The sequence below is a fragment of the Mobula hypostoma genome, chromosome 14 (genome assembly GCF_963921235.1).
Source record: "Mobula hypostoma chromosome 14, sMobHyp1.1, whole genome shotgun sequence".
Taxonomy (NCBI): Eukaryota; Metazoa; Chordata; class Chondrichthyes; order Myliobatiformes; family Myliobatidae; genus Mobula; species Mobula hypostoma.
In genome coordinates, this window is record NC_086110.1 from 61148948 (window position 1) to 61171500 (window position 22553).

At 44.2% G+C, this 22553-nt stretch overlaps 1 protein-coding gene across 1 annotated transcript; it reads left to right on the forward strand.

The window, feature by feature from the left end:
- The first annotated feature begins 1162 nt into the window (after positions 1-1162).
- Positions 1163-15085, forward strand: cmc2 (C-x(9)-C motif containing 2). Its single transcript, XM_063067506.1, has 4 exons — positions 1163-1219; positions 6307-6455; positions 11325-11396; positions 13873-15085. Exons 2-4 carry the CDS (start codon positions 6375-6377, stop codon positions 13945-13947), a joined length of 228 nt encoding a protein of 75 aa, XP_062923576.1. The 5' UTR covers positions 1163-1219; positions 6307-6374; the 3' UTR covers positions 13948-15085.
- Positions 15086-22553: the final 7468 nt, after the last annotated feature.

A 22553-nucleotide genomic window follows, 5' to 3' on the forward strand; every position in this document is an offset into this window, starting at 1 on the left:
GCAGTAATTAAGTCTTATGGTCTTATTTCAAAATAAACGGGAAGTTAACCATTGATATCCCATTCTCCTCAGAATGAGGTACAGATTGATGACATTGTTACTTACAGTTGGCTTGGATAAACCTCTCTAATTGTCATTCCCTATAATGGACCAGACATCAAATTCAGGAATTCAGAAACCACTAATGACATTGTTAACACAATTGAAGATGACACAGAGACCAGTAAAATGGCCAAACACATGTTACACAAAACTTGGAGAGGAGAGAATGCACTCTAATAGAATTTGAAGGTGACAAGGGAACTTTCAATAACTAGTGCACCTCAGTCTGATGACAATGTTTATACAATGCACTTTAACTTGTTAAATTGGTTTACAGAGTCACAGATGATCAAATATTGGCATTATGCCATAAGAGGAGATATTTTAATACCTCTATAGTTAAATGCCAGGTTTTATTCGATAGATTCCCCTGTGAAGTGAAAGGTGCAGGAAATTCCAGAAAAATTGCAGAGAGCAGCAGTAATTACTGTACACGACTTTACTCAATCTCAGAAAACCCTTATCAGCGCAGAGGGTTTATGTAACAATCTCAAATTTGGCTGCACCCGAAAAAATAATTGATCAGCTTCTTCCATTTCCTCTGTGATGACAAACAACAGGTTCAGCACCCACTCAGTGCCAGTGCTAACTGGGATTAAGCAAGGAAGAGTCAATGCTCCAACTCTCTTCTCATAAGAATCAGATTTATCACTATTGTCTCATATAACGGGAAATTTGGCTGCTTCGCGGCACAGGTTCCAACTCTCCCACAGCGGCAGATCTTGTAGATTCCGCATTGACCTACCCGTCATCCTGGACTCTACCTAAGGAGAAATAAAGGGCAGGAAAACAACCAGATAAGATTGTTACTTTACAAACTCCAATCCATTAATTAAAGCAAGAATCTAATCAAGAGCAAAGGTTGCAAAAGCAAGCAGAAAATAGGGGGGGGGGGGGAAGACCCGGGCTTTTATAGGATTCACTGCCCCTTTAATGCTCAAAGTCTCCACCTTTTCATTCTTTGATTGGTTCTTTTAAGGAAAACCCGCCTCCTACCCGTTTGTCTATTGGTGACCAGGTTTCGAAAACACATGTCTGTTTGGTTAGATCCCTTGTCAATCAAAAGCAAAACGTTGCTTCCTGTCTTGCTGGGTCCAAGAGCAGTTTTTGATAGAAGGTGAGTTGAGGATAGTTAATACATTAAACATTGGGATTTGTCCCCCTTTAATTCGTCGGAATTATACATAATAATCAACTACGGCCGGAATAGAACGCCTGGAATCGTGTACAGATGTAGAAATTAATGCTTCCTCTTGTCCTCTGTGACCCTGAGCTCCGGATTACCTAACTCGATAATAACCGACGATAGTTCTTGCTGAAGTACTAAAGCTGAACGTTTCAGAGTTATTGAGCACTTCAGCTCAGAAACAGATCCTTCGGCCCATCTAGTCTGTGCTGAACTGATATTCTGTCTAGTCTCATTGACCCACGCATGTACCAAAGCCTTCCATACCCTTCATGTATTTGTCCAAACTTCTCTCAACTTTGGAATCACACCCGCATCCATCACTTCCTCTGGTAACTTGTTTCACACTCGCATCACTCTGAAGCCTCTCGGATGAGTGGCAAAACGTCTTCTACGCAACACAGCAAGTCCAGTTGCCTTGCTGAACTACTGCTTGATATACAATGATCTAAATGACGAGAACCTCATAGACATATTCCATAACCATAAGACTATAAGATATAGGAGCAGAAGTGGGCCATTTGGCCCATCGAGTCTGCTTCAATCATGGGCTGATCCAATTCTTCCAGTCATCCCCACTCTCCTGCCTTCACCCCATACCCTTTGATGCCCTGGCTAATCAAGAATCTATCTATCTCTGCCTTAAGTACACTCAATGACTTAGTCTCCACAGCTGCTGGTGGCAACAAATTCCACAGATTTACCACCCTCTGACTAAAGTAATTTCTCTGCATCTCAGTTCTAAATGGATGTCCTTCAATTCTGAAGTCGTGCCCTCTTGTCCGAGACTCCCCTATCATGGGAAATAACTTTGCCATATCTAATCTGTTCAGGCCTTTAAATACTCCAGAGAATAAGTTTCTAATATATTTAACCTTAACCTATAATTCTTAAAATCCCTGCAATATCCTTGTAAATTTTCTCTGAACTCTTTCAATCTGATTGAAATCTTTCCTGAAGGCAGGTGACCAGAAGTGCACATAATACTCCAAACTTGGTCTCACCAATGTTTTATACAACTTCAACATTACGTTCCAATACCTGTACTCGGTACTTTGATTTATGAAGGCCAGTGTGTCAAAAGCTCTCTTTATGATCCAATCTACCTGTGACATCAGGTTTAGTTGATGGCATCAGAAAGGATTTGACAGGTGTGGATTGGGACAGATTGCTTTCTGGCAAAGGGATACTTGGTAGGTTGGAGGCCTTCAGAAGTCACATTTTGTGAGTACAGTGTTTATATATTCCTGTTAGAATGAAAAGCAAGGTTAGGGAACCCTGACTTTCAAGAGATATTGAGGCCTTGGTTAAGAAGAAGGAATTGGTGCACAAGTCCTGGGCTATAGTCAATGAACAGCATCCTGACATCGAAAAGCTATAGAACCTGGGCCTCTGTACCTCCCTCTGCAATTGGATCCCCGACTTCCTAACTGGAAGACCACAATCTATGTGAATTGGAAGTAGCACCTCCACCTTGCTAACAATCAACACTGGTGCACCTCAGGGGTGTGTGCTTAGCCTACTGCTCACTCACTCTATACCCATGACTGGGTGGCTAGGCACAGCTCAAATGCCATCTATAAATTTGCTGATGGTACAACCATTGTTGGCAGAATACCAGAGGGAGGTAAGAGGGCACACAGGAGTGAGATACACCAGCTAGTTGAGTGGTGTCGTAGCAACAACCTTGCACTCAATGTCAGTAAAACCAAAAAGTTGACTGTGGACTTCAGAAAGGGGTAAGACAGGGGAATTCAAACCAATCCGCATAGAGTAATCAGAAGTGGAGAGGGTGAACAATTTCAAGTTCCTGGGTGTCAAGATCTTTGAGGATCTAACCTGGTTCCAACATATCGATCCAGCTATAAAGAAGGCAAGACAGCAGTTATATTTCAGGAGGAGTTTGAGGAAACGTGGTTTGTCACCTAAAACACTTGAAAACTTCTACAGATGTACTGTGGAGAGCATTCTGACAGACTGCATCACTGTCTGGGATGGGGAGGAAGGGCTACTGCACAGGATTGAAATAAACTACAGAAACTAAATAAACCACAAATGGCATGCATGAGCTTTCTCCTTGTGAACAACTGATAGTGGATTTAGTACGGCATGAGGACAGTTGGCCATTCCTGAAGTTGGTAAACAAAGCTCAGGTTACTGATTATTATGACATTATTAAAAATCCAGTTGCCTTAAATATCATACGGGAGAAACTAAACAGATGTGAATTTAACTTCGCATCGGATTTTATTGATGATGTGGAATTGATGTTTACAAAAAAAAACTTGTAAAATTGGTCAGCTCCATCATGGGTACTAGCCTGAGTTGTATCAAAGGCATCTTCACGGAGCGGTGCCTCAGAAAGGCGAAGTCCATTATTAAGGACCGTCATCACCCAGGACATACCGTTCTCATTGTTGCCATCAGGTAGGAGGTGCACATGCTCAACGATTCAAGAATAGTTCCTTCCCCTCTGCCATCTGCTTTCTAAATGAACATTGAACCCAAGAACACTACCTCACTTTTCTTTTTTTGTTTTTTGCATTATTATTTTTAATATAACTATTTAATATACATATATATACTTAATCTAATTCATTTTTTCTGTATTATTATGTATGGCGTTTTTACTGCTGCTAGTAATTTAACAAATTTCACGACATATGCTGGTGATATTAAACCTGATTCTGATTGAAGCCCTTGCTTTTCTTGCCACCACCTACCCCCCCAATTTCTTTCAAGCACCGTTGACATAGGTAGGGCTGGTGTTTCTTGCACTTTCTCAGCCATTCCATGAGGTTATTAAGAGTCAACCATACTACTGTAGCTCTGCAGTCACAAGGAGGCTAAATGCAAAGGAATATGAGATTTTCTACCCTAAAAGACTTAATGATCCAGACACAAGAGATTCTGCAGATACAGCAAATCTTGAGCAACACACACAAAACGATGGAGCAAGTCTGCAGTTCAGGCAGCATCTATGGAGGGGAATAAACAATCGACGTTTCTGGCCGAGACCCTTCTGGCGAGAGTTTTTATTTTGTTTTATTTAGAGATACAACACAGTAACCGGCCAAGGTTCTCGGCCGAAATGTCAATTGTTCATTCCCCTCCATAGATGCTGCCTGTTGTACTGAGTTCCTCCAGCATTTGCTCATAAGCCAGATTGTTTTTCATGATCAGATTTACTGATCCTAGTTTATCCATTTCTGATATTTAACTAGATGAGTTTGCATTCCCCTGCTTGATGTGGAGGTGGGGAGTTTGTTAGACCATAAGACACAGGAGCAGAATTAGGTCATTTGGCCCATCGAATCTGTTCTGCCATTCCATTGTGGCTGATAGATTATCCTCCTCAATCTCATTCTCCTACCTTGTCCTTGTTATGTTGGATGCATTACTAATTAACAACACATCAACCTCTGCTTTAAATATACCCAATGATTTGCCTCCACGGCCGCCTGTGGCAACTAATTCCACAGATGCACCAGCCTCTGGCTAAAGAAATCCCTCATCATCTCTGTTCTAAAGGGATTCCATGTATTCTGACGCTGTGCCCTCTGGTCCTAGATTCCCCCACGAGAGGAAACATCCTTTCCAAGTCCATTCTTCCAAAGGCCTTTCAATATTCAATAGGTTTCAGTTAGGTCACCACCACCCTCCACTTCATTCTTCTAAAATCCAGTGATGACAGGCCCAGATAGATAGATAGATATACTTTATTGATCCCGAGGGAAATTGGGTTTCGTTACAGCCGCACCAACCAAGAATAGAGCATAAATATAATACAAAAACCACAAACAATCAAACAACAAAATGCAAACTATGCCAGATGGAAAATAAGTCCAGGACTAGCCTATTGGCTCAGGGTGTCTGACCCTCCACGGGAGGAGCTGCAAGTTCAATGGCCACAGGCAGGAACTACCTCCCGTGACACCCAGTGTTGTATCACAGTGGAATATGGCCGAAGTCCAACAGTAAAAAGTTCAATATCCGGTCTACAAACACGTTCCTCGATCGTAATATGACCCGATTGCACCATCTGTTGTTAACCAGAACGGTAAGCACCCAACTCCTTTACGCTTACCGCTCTCAGTGCACTTCCGGTCAGCCCGAATGGTCTGGAAGCCCTCCATGGAAAAGATTTGATCGGGTATGTCCTTGTGCAGCCCCGTTCCAGTGAAAGACATCACACTGCACTCCCGAAATGTTCTCTGACGCCTGGCTAGCGCTGTGAACTCGTCCATTTTATTACCCACCGAACTCCTCTTCTCCATAAGTCTCTGTTGTCTCGACCCGGTCCACTTTCCTCGCCTTTGTGATCCTCCTCTGCATCCTCTGTGTGTTTTCCTCCAGATTTCAGCAAGGGTGTCGGCCGCTCTGCTCGCTAAACCGGCCGGCATAAGCTCAATCAGCTGGTCCCTGGAATACACAATGCGACCATGCTTCTGTCCCGCTAATGAGACATGTCGGAATGTAACTATTTCCAGCGCTAAAAACCCAAATAAAACTCTCTCTACCAGCATGTCAGAGAGGGTGCAGCTTCGACGTGTTACTGTGCAAAAAAAAAATTACAAAGCATAATGTAATTTAAAAAATAAGAAGAAACATGTAAGAATACTGGTCTGGAACGGCTGTAACAGACTGCATGCACAACTGGCGCATACGCACTAGATCTATCAAATGCTCCTCATATGTTAACTCATGAACCTGCTCTGAACCCTCTCCAATGTCAGCACATCCATCCTTAGATAAGGAGTTCAAAACTTCTCTCAATACTCTAAGTGCAGTCTGTTGGGGGTGTTTAACTTATTTATCCAGGAATTTAGTCTTGACCTTTTTGTAAAGTTGAGTAACATAAATGTCATTCTCTGCACTCCCAACAAGAGGAATATTCTTGCCATTCTATTGTTAGCCGGCTCGCTCTCACCTGCAAGTGCAACTTGTTGATTGCAATGTTAGTAAAAATTTTGTTGATGGTGATGTTTATTGATCATGTGTGGATCTGACTTTTCCAGCAGGAAGATTTTTAACTCCTGGTATCATTATAAAGGATCAACTTCCTGCCTTGCGACTGTAAACAGATATGCACCCTGACCTTTCACCACACCTGCATACAGATGAGTGTAACATTCTCATTCAACGCCTTCAGCAGTGCCATAAAGAAGTGAGTATACCTGGTGTGCTTTCATTTCTAAAGGTTTAAAGGCCTTTACTGCTCCTGTTTTGGGCAGGTTACAGTATATTCTTGTATATACTAATGCCCACCTTGCAGACTAACCCACTGTGCCTATCTGTTAATCTCACACACTTGCATGTTAACCCACTGTCCCTTCTTGTCCAGAAGATGTGAATGGCGGTGGGATCTCGTTGGGGCCAGTGGAAACTGTGAAAGGGTAAGGCTGGTGGGGTGGAAGGTAAGTACCAGGGAACTCCATTTTTGTTCAGATCCTGGGACAGGGGTGAAAGCGGATGTGCAGGAAGAAGAGAAAATGCAGTTGAGAGCTCCAACCAGATGGCAAGCCTCATTTCAGGAGAAGAGAGGACATCTTATGGACATCAGAGTAGAGAATCTCATCACTGGACCAAATGGGATGAAGAAGAACAAACTGGGGGAGAAAACGAATAAAACATAGAAAACTACAACACAGTACAGGCCCTGCGGCCCACAACGTTGTGCCAACCTTTTCACCTACCCTTAAGATCAACCTAATCCTTCCCACCCACTTTTCTATTATCCATGTTTCTACCTAAGAGTTTTGTAAATAACCCTAATGTACCCACTACTCCGGCAGGTCATTCTGCACAACCATCGCTCTGTGAAAAATAAATTACCTCTGACATCTCCCACCCATACTTTCCTTCAATTGCCTTAAAATTATGTGGTCTCATATGGTCATTTCCACCCTGGGAAAAAGTCTCTGGCTATCTTCTCAATCTATGCCTCTTATCATCTTGTATATCTCTATCAAGTCACCTCATCCTCCTCCTCTCCGAAGTGAAAAGCCCAAGCTCACTTAACCTGTCCTCATAAGACATGCTGTCTAATCCAGGCAGAATCCCGGTAAATCTCTGTGCCCTCTCTAAGGCTTCCACGTCCTTCCTATAACAGGGCAACCAGAATGAACATAATGCTTTAAGTGGGGTTTTACAGTGGCATGCAAAAGTTTGGGCACCCCTGGTCAAAATTTCTGTTACTGTGAATAGTTAAATGAGTAGAAGATGAACTGATTTCCAAAAGTCGTAAAGTTAAAAATGACACATTCCTTTCAACATTTTAAGCAAGATTAGTGTATTATTTTTGTTTTGTACAATTTTAGAGTGAAAAAAAGGAGAGGAGCACCATGCAAAAGTTTGGGCACCCCAAGAGATTTGAGCCCTCAGATAACTTTTACCAAGGTCTCAGACCTTAATTAGCTTGTTAGGGCTATGGCTTGTTCACAGTCAACATTAGGAAAGGCCAGGTGATGCAAATTTCAAAGCTTTATAAATACCCTGACTCCTCAAACCTTGTCCCAACAATCAGCAGCCATGGGATCCTCTAAGCAGCTGCCTAGCACTCTGAAAATTAAAACAAATGATGCCCACAAAGCAGGAGATGGCTATAAGAAGATAGCAAAGCATTTTCAGGTAGCCATTTCCTCAGTTCGTAATGTAATTAAGAAATGGCAGTTAACAGGAATGGTGGAGGTCAAGTTGAGGTCTGGAAGACCAAGAAAACTTGCTGAGAGAACTGCTCGTAGGATTGCTAGAAGGGCAAATCAAAACCCCCGCTTGACTGCAAAAGACCTTCAGGAAGATTTAGCAGACTCTGGAGTGGTGGTGCACTGTTCTACTGTGCAGCGACACCTGCACAGATATGACCTTCATGGAAGAGTCATCAGAAGAAAACCTTTCCTGCATCCTCACCACAAAATTCAGCATCAGAAGTTTGCAAAGGAACATCTAAACAAGCCTGATGCATTTTGGAAACAAGTCCTGTGGGCTGATGAAGTTAAAATAGAACTTTTTGGCCGCAATGAGCAGAGGTATATTTGGAGAAAAAAGGGTGCAGAATTTCATGAAAAGAACACCTCCCCAACTGTTAAGCACAAGGGTGGATCGATCATACTTTGGGCTTGTGTTGCAGCCAGTGGCACAGGGAACATTTCACTGGTAGAGGGAAGAATGAATTCAATTAAATACCAGCAAATTCTGGAAGCAAATATCACACAGTCTGTAAAAAAGCTGAAGATGAAAAGAGGATGGCTTCTATAACAGGATAATGATCCTAAACACACCTCAAAATCCACAATGGACTACCTCAAGAGGTGCAAGCTGAAGGTTTTGCCATGGCCCTCACAGTCCTCCAACCTAAACATCATCGAGAATCTGTGGATAGGCCTCAAAAGAGCAGTGCATGCAAAACGGCCCAAGAATCTCACAGAACTAGAAGCCCTTTGCAAGGGAGAATGGGTGAAAACCCCCCAAACAAGAATTGAAAGACTCTTAGCTGGCTACAGAAAGCACTTACAAGCTGTGATACTTTCCAAAGGGGATATTACTAAGTACTGACCATGCAGGGTGTCCAAACTTTTGCTTCGGGCCCTTTTCCTTTTTTGTTATTTTGAAACTGTAAAAGATGGAAATAAAAAAGTAATCTTGCTTAAAATATTAAAGAATTGTGTCATATGACTTTTGGAGATCAGTTCTTCTTCTACTCACTTAAATATTCACAGTAACAGAAGTTTTGACCGGGGTGCCCAAACCTTTTCATGCCCTGTTTATAGAGCTATAACATTACTTCACAGCTCTTGAAGTCAATCCCCTGATTAATGATGGGCAACACACCATACACTTTTTTAATCACCCAGTCGACTTGTCCGGTACAAGTTGACATTGCCAGGTAGCTATGGACTTGCAAAAGATGTTGGTGGTTATTCTATCTCCTGCAAAGGAGACAGAGATCTAGAGAATGAAAAGAATTCTCAGATTGACCATGTAAATGAGAGTGGGGTGGAAACTGGCTGCTAATGTGGTGAAACTTTTGTTTTTTGGGGGTAGTAGGCACCAATGCATTCATCAGTTTATCAGAGAAAGTTGGGAGAACGGTCCTGTGTAAACTCAGAACAAAGACTATTCCATGTGTTCCACAAAGATACAAGTGTAGCTAGAACTGACAAGAGCAAACCTAGACAGTTCCCATAGCTACACCTACAGCTGATCACAGTCCCCATAGCTACACCTACAGCTGACGACAGTTCCCATAGCTACACCTACAGCTGATCATAGTCCCCATAGCTACACCTACAGCTGACGACAGTTCCCATAGCTACACCTACAGCTGACGAGAGTTACCATAACTACACCTAGAGGATATAAGTGGGAAGGGAATGGACCAGTTGTGTCAGGAAGTAAGTGGGAAGGGGATGGGGGGTGTCGGGATGTAAGTGGGAAGGGGATGGGGGGTGTCGGGATGTAAGTGGGAAGGGGATGGGGGTGTGGGGATGTAAGTGAGAAGGGGATGGGGGTGTCAGGATGTAAGTGGGAAGGGGATGGGTGGTGGGGTGTGGGGATGTAAGTGGGGAAGGGATGGGGGTGTCGGGATGTAAGTGGGAAGGGGATGGGGGGTGGGGATGTAAGTGGGAAGGGGATGGGGGTGTCGGGATGTAAATGAGAAGGGGATGGGGGGTGTCAGGATGTAAGTGGGAAGGGAATGGACTAGTTGTGTCGGGAAGTAAGTGGGAAGGGGATGGGGGGGCGTCGGGATGTAAGTGGGAAGGGGATGGGGGGGCGTCGGGATGTAAATGAGAAGGGGATGGGGGGGGCGTCGGGATGTAAGTGGGAAGGGAATGGACCAGTTGTGTCGGGAAGTAAGTGGGAAGGGGATGGGGGGGCGTCGGGATGTAAGTGGGAAGGGGATGGGGGCGTCGAGATGTAAGTGGGAAGGGGATGGGGGGGCGTCGTGATGTAAGTGGGAAGGGGATGGGGGGGCGTCGTGATGTAAGTGGGAAGGGGATGGGGGGGCGTCGTGATGTAAGTGGGAAGGGGATGGGGGGGCATCGGGATGTAAGTGGGAAGGGGATGGGGGGCGTCAGGATGTAAGTGGGAAGGGGATGGGGGGTGTCGGGATGTAAGTGGGAAGGGGATGGGGGGCGTCGGGATGTAAGTGGGAAGGGGATGGGGGCGTCGGGATGTAAGTGGGAAGGGGATGGGGGCATCGGGATAGAAGTGGGAAGGGGATGGGGGGTGTCGGGATAGAAGTGGGAAGGGGATGGGGGGGTGTCGGGATGTAAATGAGAAGGGGATGGGGGTGTCGGGATAGAAGTGGGAAGGGGATGGGGGGTGTCGGGATAGAAGTGGGAAGGGGATGGGGGGGTGTCGGGATGTAAATGGGAAGGGGATGGGGGGGTGTCGGGATAGAAGTGGGAAGGGGATGGACCAGGGGTGTCGGGATAGAAGTGGGAAGGGGATGGACCAGGGGTGTCAGGATATAAGATAGAAGGGGATGGGGGGTGTTGGGATGTAAATGGGAAGGGAATGGACCAGGGGTGTTAGGATGTCTGAGAATTGTTCAGTGGTGCTGTTGGAACATCTCATTCTGAAGGGAACCTTTCACAATCCCTTCAAGAGGTGCTGATTCTCCCTTCCAAACACAACAACTTTTCAAGCCATTTACTGGTATGTTACCTGAACACAAACTCAGATACAAGATTCACTCATCTAACAGCTGGATGCTTCAACCAATTCTTATAGCAGGGCAGGTTATGCCTTAACATCCAACTCATGAACACAAGAGATTCTGCAGATGCTGGAACTGCAGAGTAACACAAGATGCTGGAGGAACTCAATAGGTCGGGCAGTATGTAGGGAGAGGAATAGAGAGTTTACACTTTGGGCCAAGATCCTTCATCAGGACTGGTTTTGAAAGGAGAGAGACGCCAGAATCTTTCTCTAGCATTGTGTTCGTTACCAAACATTAGACCATTGTAATCATTTTGATAAGAAGTTATCAACAGTGTGCGAACTTTTACTGAGCATCCCTTCTCTCCCACAGCACAGCTTCATGAAGTTTCTGGGGAAATGTAATGACATAGACCGAGAGATGAGACATTGCTTAAGTGCAGAGGTAAGATGATCTTGTTGGTTCTAGACTTTTTGACATTTTTCCTTATAGAGAGAAAACAACACTTCATCAAAAAAAAACATTCTTTTTGAACATTTTATTCCTGTTTGTTTTATTCTTCCAAGTTCCTATGGCAATAGTGCTTTCTTGTTTTGTCCCCATCAATGCCTCATGGCCTGTTTGAAGACTTTTCCAAACATCAATCGGCTGCATCTGCCCATTTCATGTTTAATGATGGCCATGTTGGTCTTTTATGTTGCAACACTTTGCTGAGTGATGGAAAGATCTTATTACCCTGACACCAGGGCTGGATTGGTGAAGCCAGCAACTTGTGAGCACTCTCCTGTACAGTTAGGATGTCAGGAAACTGAAAGTTAAACTTTCTTCATTAAGTTTCCATTATTCTCCAGATAAACCTGCAATTACTAGACATCTCTAATCACTACCTGAACTGAGGAACATGGGAAGCATTTTGGAGGACAGCTGTGTCACCACATTGCTGGTCTGGTGTCACACGGAGTTCAGACTGGAGACAGGAGAGATTGCAGATGCTGAACCTGGAAACAGCAAACAGTCTGGCAGAGAACAGAGGAACTCAGTGGTTTAGACAGTATCTGTGGTGAGGGGGTGGGGGGGGGAGATGGAGGAGGGGAAGGAAGGAATTGGTAATATTTTGGGTTGAAACTCTGCATCAGGACTCAGTAATGCAGAATTATAATCTGAGATATCAACAATCTTTCCATTTCCAACCCTCCACTTCCCCAACTGGATGCTGCTGAGTTTGTCCGGTAGATTGTTTGTTGCTAGAAACCAGTCCAGGCTTTTTGACATTCAAAGCCTCAGCTGAGCTCTGCAGGAGCCAATTTTGGGAACATAGCACAGCACGGTACAGACCCTTCAGCCTGCGATGTGCCGACCTTCTAACCTACTCCAAGACCTAACCCTTCCCTCCCATGTAGCCCTCCATTTTTCTTTCATCTATGTGCCTGTCTAGGCGTCCCTAGTATATCCACCTATACCACCACTCCTGGCAGTGGGTTACAGACACCTGCCTCTGCCACCCCCCTAAATTGTCCTCCACTCACATTTAAAGGCTGGCCTCTGGGAAGATGCATTGGCTGTCCATTCAATGCTTCTTATAATCGTATACACAATTAATAAGCCACCTCATATCCTCCGTCGTTCCAAAGAGAAAAGCCCTAACTTGCTCAACTTTTCCTCATACGACATACTCTAATCCAGGCAGCATCCTGGTTAATCTCCTCTGCACCTTAGCTGAGGCTTCCTCATCGTTCCAATAATGAAGTGACTAGAGCTGAACACAATACTCCAAGTGTGGTCTAACCTCCTCCTTATTCTGGCTTCTTCTGCCTTTTCTCTCCAGTCCTGATGAAGGGGCTTGGTCTGCAACATGAACTGTTTATTCCTCTCCATCGACACTGCCTGACCTGCTAACTTCTCCAGCATTTTGTGTGTGCTGGTGTAATCAAGGTTTTATAGGGCTGCTACATTACCTCACAGCTCTTGGACTCAATTGTCTAACTAAAGAAGATCAACAGCCTCTTACCCATCCTGTTCTTGACCAATTTTTGACTCTTTCTTTTCCATGTAAGATAGGTTGTCAGACTGGGCCAGGATCCTTTCTATTCTGTGTATTCCAGCTCCCTGCCAGATATGGGAAAATCTGCAGATGCTGGAAATCCAGAGCAACACGCACAAAATGCCGGAAGCACTCAGCAGGCCAGACAGCATCTGTGGAAAAGAGTAAACAGTCAATGTTTCAGACCAAGACCCTTCATCAGGACTGGAAATTAAGGGGAGAGGCCAGAGTAAGAAGGTGGTGGGAGGGGAGGAAGAAGTACAAGGTGGCAGGTGATAGGTGAAACTGGGAGGGGGGGGATGGGGGTGAAGTACTGTGGCAATGAGGCCACACTCAGATTGGAGGAGCAACACCTTATATTCCATCGAGGTAGCCTCCAACTTCATGCTATGAACATTGATTTCTCAAACTTCCAGTAATTACACCCACCCTTCAACATTCCCCATTCCCATTTTCCTCTCTCACCTTCCCATCCCCTCCCTCTGGTGTTACTTCCCCTTCCCTTTCTTCCGTGGTCTTCTTTCGTCTCCTATCTGATTCCCTCCTCTCCACCGCTTTATCTCTTTCACCAAACAACTTCTCAGTTCTTTACTTTACCCCCACCCCCCTCTCCCGGTTTCACCTATCACCTACCACTTTCTACTTCTTCCTCCTCTCCCCACCTTCTTACTCTGACATCTCTTCCTTTCCGGTCCTGAAAAAGGGTCTCGGCCCAAAACATCGGCTGTTTACTCTTTTCCATAGATGCTGTCTGGCCTGCTGAGTTCCTCCAGCATTTTATGCCTGTTTCCCTGCCAGATAAACCAGTCTCCTTCAGGTTTGCTGTCCCTGCTTGGTGACCGTTCCTAAAGTATGTTGTTGTTTTCTCTCAACCTTCAGCTGCAAGCCAAGAGAGCCAAAAGCAGAGAGCACGCTGCAAGGATGCAAAAGCGGATTAGGGAGGCTTCTGAGTGACTTTCCCCTTGGGATGTGCATCCAAAGCTGGACAGAGAACTGACTTCAAAACACACCTGAGCACTGGAGATTCACAGAAACTGTTGTCATGTTCTGTTCCTGTTTGCCAACTCATGGAATTAGTCCAATTTTCATCATTTATACCCAACCTCATTGGCTTATTGTCACTGGATTGTTACAAGACTTGAGTGCTAAAGATGATTAAACTCTATAGACTTTATACTGTGTCAGTGAAATGTAAGATCACTCATGTTTTAAGTCAAGAATTTTTGGTAAGGCACTGATCCACTCTCAGTAGTCCGGTTCTGCCACCTGCTGGAGAGTGTGTGTGTTACAGGAGAAAGATTCCTGTGCCACATTGGCAACATTTTGCTGTTTCTCGTAGTCTTTCGTAGTAGTCTTATGCTGATGCCACTACACCACCGGCTGGCTATTTATATTACTATTCTATAATGAAATCTATAAATCTTGGGTGTGAAATTTTCATCATTTCATTGTCTTTTATAGGGAAAAGTTTTCTTGTGAAGCAGGGCTTCTTTTATGACACTCCTTCAGCCTCGTTCTAATTTTAAGGATCTTACTCTGACCCGTCACACCGGAGAAATATAATTTCTCTCTCTACCTTCTGTGATTGCATCTAAACTTGCCGGACTCTGCATTGCTCTCATAATCCCACTGCAGTTCCCTCTGAAGGTCCTACCCAATCACATAAACTGTTTACACTATCAAATACTTTATTTAAATGCCTCAATAAGGTAGATTGTCCTTTCTCCCTAAATTGTAGGGGTTCCCAGCCTGGGATTTACAGACCCTTGATTAATAGTAAGGCTCACTGGCATCAAAAGGGTTGGGAACCTCGGCCCTAGAATGTACATTGTTGATTTTAATCTGGGGCTGGATAAGAATTCTCCTTATGAAGATTAAAATCCACCTTGTAACATGATGTGTGTTTTCTTTCCACTTTTCCCACCTGTAGAAGAGTCTGTTGTCTCTACATTGGTCTCAAAAGCCATCTGAGAACTTACAAAGTACAGGTCATTCTCGATCACGATGAACTGCTGAAGATGAGAGGGTTGTTGTGGCTGTAGATACACCAAAGGTCAAAGTAAATGTCACCTTATACTACCCTGAGATTCATTTTCTTGCAGGCATTCACAGGAGATCAATGAATCAAAGAAAAACTGCACACAAAGATGGACAAACAATGAGCAAAAGACGACCAACTGGGCAAATATGAAAAAAAATCCAAGGATAATAACAATAAGTAGTAAATAAATAATATTGAGAATACGAGTTGAAGAGTGCCTGTGTTGGAGAGCTACAATGTCTCCGGTGACGCTATGCCATTGGTTGTGAAGTGACTCTGGGATCTTTAAAGAGTTCATTCCCATTTGACCCTCTGGCCCTCTGTGACAGGATTCCAGTCAGTCCCATTCCTCAGCTCCATCCCTGAAACTCAGCAAGGATATTCTCCCCGCTTCCCCTTGTGTTTCACTCACTACTTCCCTCTTGAAAGCAACAATTGCATCTACAAGATGCTAAAGAGGCATATTTGGAGTGGACAGCCAGCTACTTTTTCCCAGGACAGAAATGGGTAATACAGGAGGGCAAAAATCTGATGGTGATTGGAGAAGAGTATAGTGGGGATGACAGAAGTGAGTTCTTGACACAGAGAGTGGTGAGTGTTATGAATTCTTTAAACTGAGCATCACTTCCTGTGGGCACACCATTAACCCACAACTGTGCTGAGAAAATTCAAGCAGTGGTCAATGCCCCAAGGCCAAAGGGAAGGTTACAGTTGCTGTGCTTTTTTAGGATTTGTCGATTATTATAACAGGTTCCTGCCAAACCTGGCCACTGTGCTCCATGTCTTCAACTAAGTACTATAGACTGGAAAGAAATGGCAATTGACAAAACAGTGTAAGGTGTTCTCCAAAAGGAAATGGTGTCGTCAGACATTGTACTCACACATTTGGATCCACATTGTCCACTGAAGCTTGTCTGCGATGCCTTGCCTTATGGTATAGGTGCTGTCATGTCACATGTTATGAGTGATGGTAGTGAACACCCTGTAGCCTTTGCCCCACATTCAGAATTGCACACAGATCGACAGAGAGGCTTTGAGTCTGGTTTGCAGTTCAACTATTACTTGTATGGGAGAGAGTTCACCTTCGTTACTGATCGTCAACTACTGGTGTCCATTTTCCTCTATCCAAGAATGTTCCTTTAACAGCAGTGGCATGAGTGTAGAGATGGGCCTTGCTTCTTGGAGGACACAACTACAAGATCAAGTTCAAGAGATCTAATTATGGTAGAGGCAGTTACATTAGGGACATTTAAGAGACTCTTAGACAGAATCAGAATCAGGTTTAATATCACTAGCATGCATTGGGAAATTTATTGTTTTGTGCCAGCAGTACATTGCAATACATAAACTGTAATTTACATTAAATATATATGTATGTGTATATAATACATTAAATAAAGAGTGTAAAAAGAGAAAAGAAAAAGTAGCGTTCTTGGGTTCAATGTCCATTCTAAAATCAGATGGCAGAGGGAAAGAAGCTGTTCCTGAAACATCGAGTGTGTGCCCTCAGGCTTCTGTATCTCCTTCCCGATAGTGGCAATGAGAAGATGGCATGTCCTGGGTAATGGGGATCCCGAATGATGGATAGTGCCTTTTTGAGACATCGCTCCTTGAAGATGTCCAGGATGTTGGGGAGGCTGGTGCCCATGATGGAGCTGCCTGAGTTTACAACTTTCTGCAGCTTATTTCGATCCTGGGCAGTGCCCAACCACCAACGCCAGATGGTGATACAGCTGGGCACATGGATAAAAGAAAAACGGAGGGCTGTGAGGGAAGGGTTAGATTAAAAGGTTGTGCAACATCATGGGATGAAGTGTTCTGTAGCGTACTTAATTCTATATTCACTGCCTGAAGTAGATTTAGTCCTCATGTCACTCCTGCTCCTTTTTTGCAATCACTTTAATTCAATGTCCTTTGGTTCTTGACTCTTATGCCAACGAGCAGTTGACGGTCTGAATCCTTCAGGACTTTGAGTATCTTCTCTAACGTCAACTCAAAAGAGCCCCTCCTGACCATCCACTTGACTGACGCCTCTCATCCTGGGAACCATTTCTGTTCATCTTGTAACCATTTCTGTCAAATCCTGTAACCATCCTCTGCCTTCACGGAACTGGATGCCATATTCTAACAGCTGTGGAACCAGTGGTACAAGGACGTTTGCCAGCCGCTTTGTCCTAGGGCCACTGCGGGTGCTATGTCAGCAGAATTTTACCTTATTTATACAATATAGAAACAACATTGAATTCTTTATTTACCTCAATGCAAAACTTGCCAACTCCACTTGGAACTTCCCAACAAGCTGCACAAACATATTGCACTGAACCAACTGCAGAATGTTATCCTACGCTTGTCAAGTGTACCAGGGACATCACTGTAAGTTGATCAGAGGAAAGTATGGGGGGGGGGTGGTGTGGGGTGTCGGAGGTAAGGTTTCATACAGAAATTAGTGGGAGCATGCAACACACTGCCAGGGGAGGTGGTAGAGGAAGATACACATGGGACACCCAAGTGACTCTGAGGTAAGCAGGTGAGTGATAGAGAAATGGGGGGCTATGTAGGAGGGAAGGTTTAGATTAGCCTTACTAAAGGTTAAATGGTCAGCACAATATTGTGGGCCGAAAGGCCTACTGTATACTCTACTGTTACGTTCTTTCATTTTCATCTATTTCTTCAGGAAGATGATTTTTTCTTAATGATTAAGAAATCTGAGATGTGCACCAATCCCAGATAATTTCTACAGGAGATCTTACCTGTAGCCCTGATCGTTGCCAAGTTATTCAGCCCTGGTGAGAATTCCCTCAGAATGCTTCAGTCTCCTCTCACGTTTGAAAGATGCACGCACCTGCTAGTAATATTTTGGGCACACGATGTTGGTGCCAGAAGCATGACAATGCTTGCGGGCCGCCCCCAGCTCATCCTTGGACTGTGTTGGTCATTTACGCAAACGGGGCATTTTACTCTAACCTTCAACATACATAGAACATAGAACCCTACAACACATTACAGGCCCTTTGGCCCACAATGTTGTGCCAACTATATAACCTACTCCAGAAACTGCCTGGAAATACCCTACCATATAGCCCTCTATTTTTCTAAGCTCCATGTGCCTATCTAAGAGGCTCTTAGAAGACCCTGTTGTATCCGCCTCCACCACCATCGCTGGCAGTGCATTCCACACACCCATCACTCTGTGTGAAAAACCTACCCATGACATCCCCTCTGTAACGACTTCCAAGCACCTTGAAACTATGCCCCTCATGTTAGCCATTTCAGCCCTGGGAACAAGCCTCTGGCTATCTACATGATCGACACCTCACGTCATTTTATAGACCTCTATCAGGTCACCTCTCATCCTCCATCACTCCGAGGAGAAAAGCCCAAGTTCACTCAACGTATTCTCATGAGGCATGCTCTCCAATCAGGCAACATCCTTGTAAATCTCCTCTGCACTCTTTCTATAGTATCCACACCCTTCCTGTAGTGAGGTGACCAGAACTGAACACAGTACTCCAAGTGGGGTCTGACCAAGGTCTTATACAGCTGTAACATTACCTCACAGCTCTTGAGCTCAATCCCATGGTTGATGAATGCAAACACAACATACGCCTTCTTAACAACACCTGAGCAACAGCTTTGAGTGCCCTATGGACACGAATCCCAAGATCTCTCTGATCCTCCACACTGCCAAGAGTCTTACCATTAACACTGTATTCGGTCTTCAAATTTTGCCTACCAAAATGAACCACTTCACACTTATCTGGATTTTTCTCCATCTGCCACTTCTCAGTCCAGTTCTGCATCCTATTGATGTCCTGCTGTAACCTCTGACAACCCTCCAGACTATCCACAACACCCCCAACCTTTGTATCACCAGCAAACTTACTAACCTATCCTTCTACCTCTTCATCCAGGTCATTTATAAAGATCACAAAGAGGAGGGGTCCCAGAACAGAAACCCATGGAACACCAATGGTCACCATCCTCCATGTAGAATACGAACCATCTACAACCGCCCTTTGCCTTCTGTGGGCAAGTCAATTCTGAATCCACAAAGCAAGGTCTCCTTACTTTCTGAATTAGACTTGCATGGGGAACCTTATCAAATGCCTTACTGAAATCTATATACACTAAATCCACTTCTCTACCTTCAATGTGTTTTGTTACATCCTCAAAGAATTCAATCATGTTCGTAAGGCACGACCTGCCTTTGACAAAGCAATGCTGACTATCCCTAATCAGAGTATGTCTCTCCAAATGCTCATAAATCCTGCCCCTCAGGATCTTCTCCAACAACTTGCCCACCACTGAAGTAAGGCTCACGGGTCTATAATTTCCTGGGTTATCTCTACTTCATTTCTTGAAATAGGGAACTGTCAGTACCTCCAGTTGAACTCTGTCTTTTTGTGTGTTTCCTCCTAACCGTCATTCTGTGGTTTTGTATTGCCATGTGCTCTTGTTTGTTTTCATGCCCCATGTTCTCCTGTCCCCACTCCTGCTCTACTCCGGCCCCTGTATTACTGAGTACTCTGTCTCTCACCCGTTTCTCATTATTACCTGTTTTGCTGCCACTTCCGTCTCATTGTGCTCCACCTATCATCTGCCTCTCTGTTTATTGCTCAGTGTACTTCAGTCCTGTGTTTTCACCTGTTTGTCGCCAGATTGTGCCAGTGAGTTTTCCTGAGCCTTTCCAGAATTTGTATCTGAACTCTGTCCATCTGACTATTGACTCTGCCCGTTTTCTGATTCTGGCTTTTGGATTTCTCTGGAGCTTTTGATCTCCGCCTGAACTTTGATGCCGACTTTGTTGCCTCTTTGAAATATCACAGTGTGCACAGTACTCGGTCTGCGATTGGATCCCTGCTTCAGTGTCTTGATAGGAACAACATTTGCAAACCTTCAGTCCTCAGGTACTTCTCCCATCCCTATTGATGATGCACAGATCATCGTCAGAGGCTCAGCAATCTCCTCCCTCACTTCCCACAGTAGCCTGGGGTATATCTCGTCTGGTCCCAGTGACTTATCTAAAGCTTTTCAAAAGCTCCAGCACATCCTCTTTCTTAATGTCTATATGCGCAAGCATTTCAGCTGTTATGTCATCCCAGTTGCCAAGGTCTTTTACCCGGTTGAATACTGAAGCAAAGTATTCATTAAATACCTCCTGTCCCATGATCCTCTCTTATCCCTTTTGCTTATCACCTGTCCAGCTCTTGGCTCCATCCCTCCCCCTCCTGTCTTCTCCTATCATTTTGGATCTCCCCCTCCAACTTTCAAATCCCTTACTCACTCTTCCTTCAGTTAATCCTGATGAAGGGTCTCGGCCTGAAACGTCGACTGTACCTCTTCCTAGAGATGCTGCCTGGCCTGCTGCGTTCACTAGCAACTTTTATGTGTGTTGCTTGAATTTCCAGCATCTGCAGAATTCCTGTTGTTTGTGTTCATTAAATACCTCCGCTCCCTCTTCCGATTCCATGCACATGTTTCCACGGTCACTCCTGATTGGTCCTATTCTCACACAGCTCATCTTCTTGCTCTTCACATACCTGTAGAATGCCTGGGGGGGTTTTTCCTTAATCTTGCTCATCGACTTCTCATGCACCCTCCTGGCTCTCCTAATTTCATTCTTAAACTTCTTCCTGACAACCACGTAATTTTCTAGAACTCTATCAGTACCTAATTTCTTGAACCTTTCATAAGCTTTTCTCTTCTTCCTAACTAGATTTTCCACATCATTTGTACGCCATGGTACTTTTACCCTACCATCCTTTCCCTGCCTGAATAGAGCATACTTATGCGGAGCGCCATGCAAATGTTCCCTGAACATTTACCACATTTCAGTTGTCCATTTCCCTGAGAACATCTGCTCCCAATTTATGTTCCCAAGTTCCTGCCTAATAGTATTATATTTCCCCCTACCCCAATTAAATGTCTTCCCAAATTGTCTGCTCCTATCCCTCTCCAGCGCAACGGTAAAGGAGATAGTGATCACAATTCTATCTCCAAAATACACTCCCATTGAGAGATCTGACACCTGACCTGGTTCATTTCCCAATACCAGATCAAGTACAGCCTCTCCTCTAGTTGGTTTATCCATATATTGTGGCAAGAAACCTTCCTGAACGTGCCTAACAAATTCCACCCCATCTAAACCCCTTGCTCTAAGTAAATGCCAGTCAATATTAGAAAAGTTAAAAGCTCCCATCACAACAACCGTATTATTTTTGCACCATTCCAGAATCTGCCTCCCTGTCTGCTCCTCGATGACCCAGTTACTATTGGGGGGGGGGTCTATAAAAAACACCCAGTAGAGTTATTGCCTCCTTCCTGTTTCTGACTTCCACCCACACTGACCCAGTAGATAATCCCTCCATGACTTCCTCCTTTTCTGCAGCCGTGACACTATCACTTAGCAATGCCACACCCCCACATCTTTTGCCTCCCTCCCTGTCCTCTTGTACATGTGACAAACAAAGCTATTCTTTAGCAGTTAACGTACTGGCATCCACTGTCCCTATTAGCCTGTTTTATCCAGTTGTTGGAAGCTACAAAAGTTAAGTCACTTAACATTACAACTGCAACTCTGCTTTTAGACAATGCTCTGCACTCGAAGTTCACAGTTCAAAGTAAATTTGTTATCCAAGTACATATATGTCACAATATACTACACTGCGGTCATTAACCATAGAAAAACTACAACACAGAAACAGGCCTTTTGGCCCTTCTTGGCTGTGCTAAACCATTTTCTGCCTACTTCCACTGACCTGCACACGGACCATATTCCTCCATACACCTCCCATCCATGTATCTGTCCAATTTATTCTTAAATGTTAAAAAAGAACCCACACTTATCACCTTGTCTGGCAGCTCATTCCACACTTCAACCACTCTCTGTGTGAAGAAGCCCCCCCCAATGTTCTCTTTAAATTTTTCCCCCTTCACCCTTAACCCATGTCCTCTGGTTTTTTTCTCCCCCTGCCTCAGTGGAAAAAGCCTGCTTGCATTCACTCTATCTATACCCATCATAATCTTATATACCTCTATCAAATCTCCCCTCATTCTTCTACCCTCCAGGGAATAAAGTCCTAACTTATTCAAACTTTCTCTGTAACTGAGTTTCTCAAGTCCCGGCAACAACCTTGTAAACCTTCTCTGCACTCTTTCAACCTTATTAATATCCTTCCTGTAATTTGGTGACCAAAACTGAACACAATACTCCAGATTCGGCCTCACCAATGCCTTATACAACCTCACCATAACATTCCAGCTCTTACACTCAGTACTTTGATTAATAAAGGCCAACGTACCTGTAGATTGTTCACAGTAGAACAAAAATACAATATGATCAATGAAAAACTACACACAATCTGGCAAACAATCAATGGGCAAAAGAGGGCAAACTGTGGAAATATAATAAATAAATATGGATATTACTGAGAACACGAGTTGTGGGAAGTGCTCTAATAACAGCAGGTATCGTCAAAGAGGTACAGAGATGACATGAGGGGTACATGGGCACCGCAAC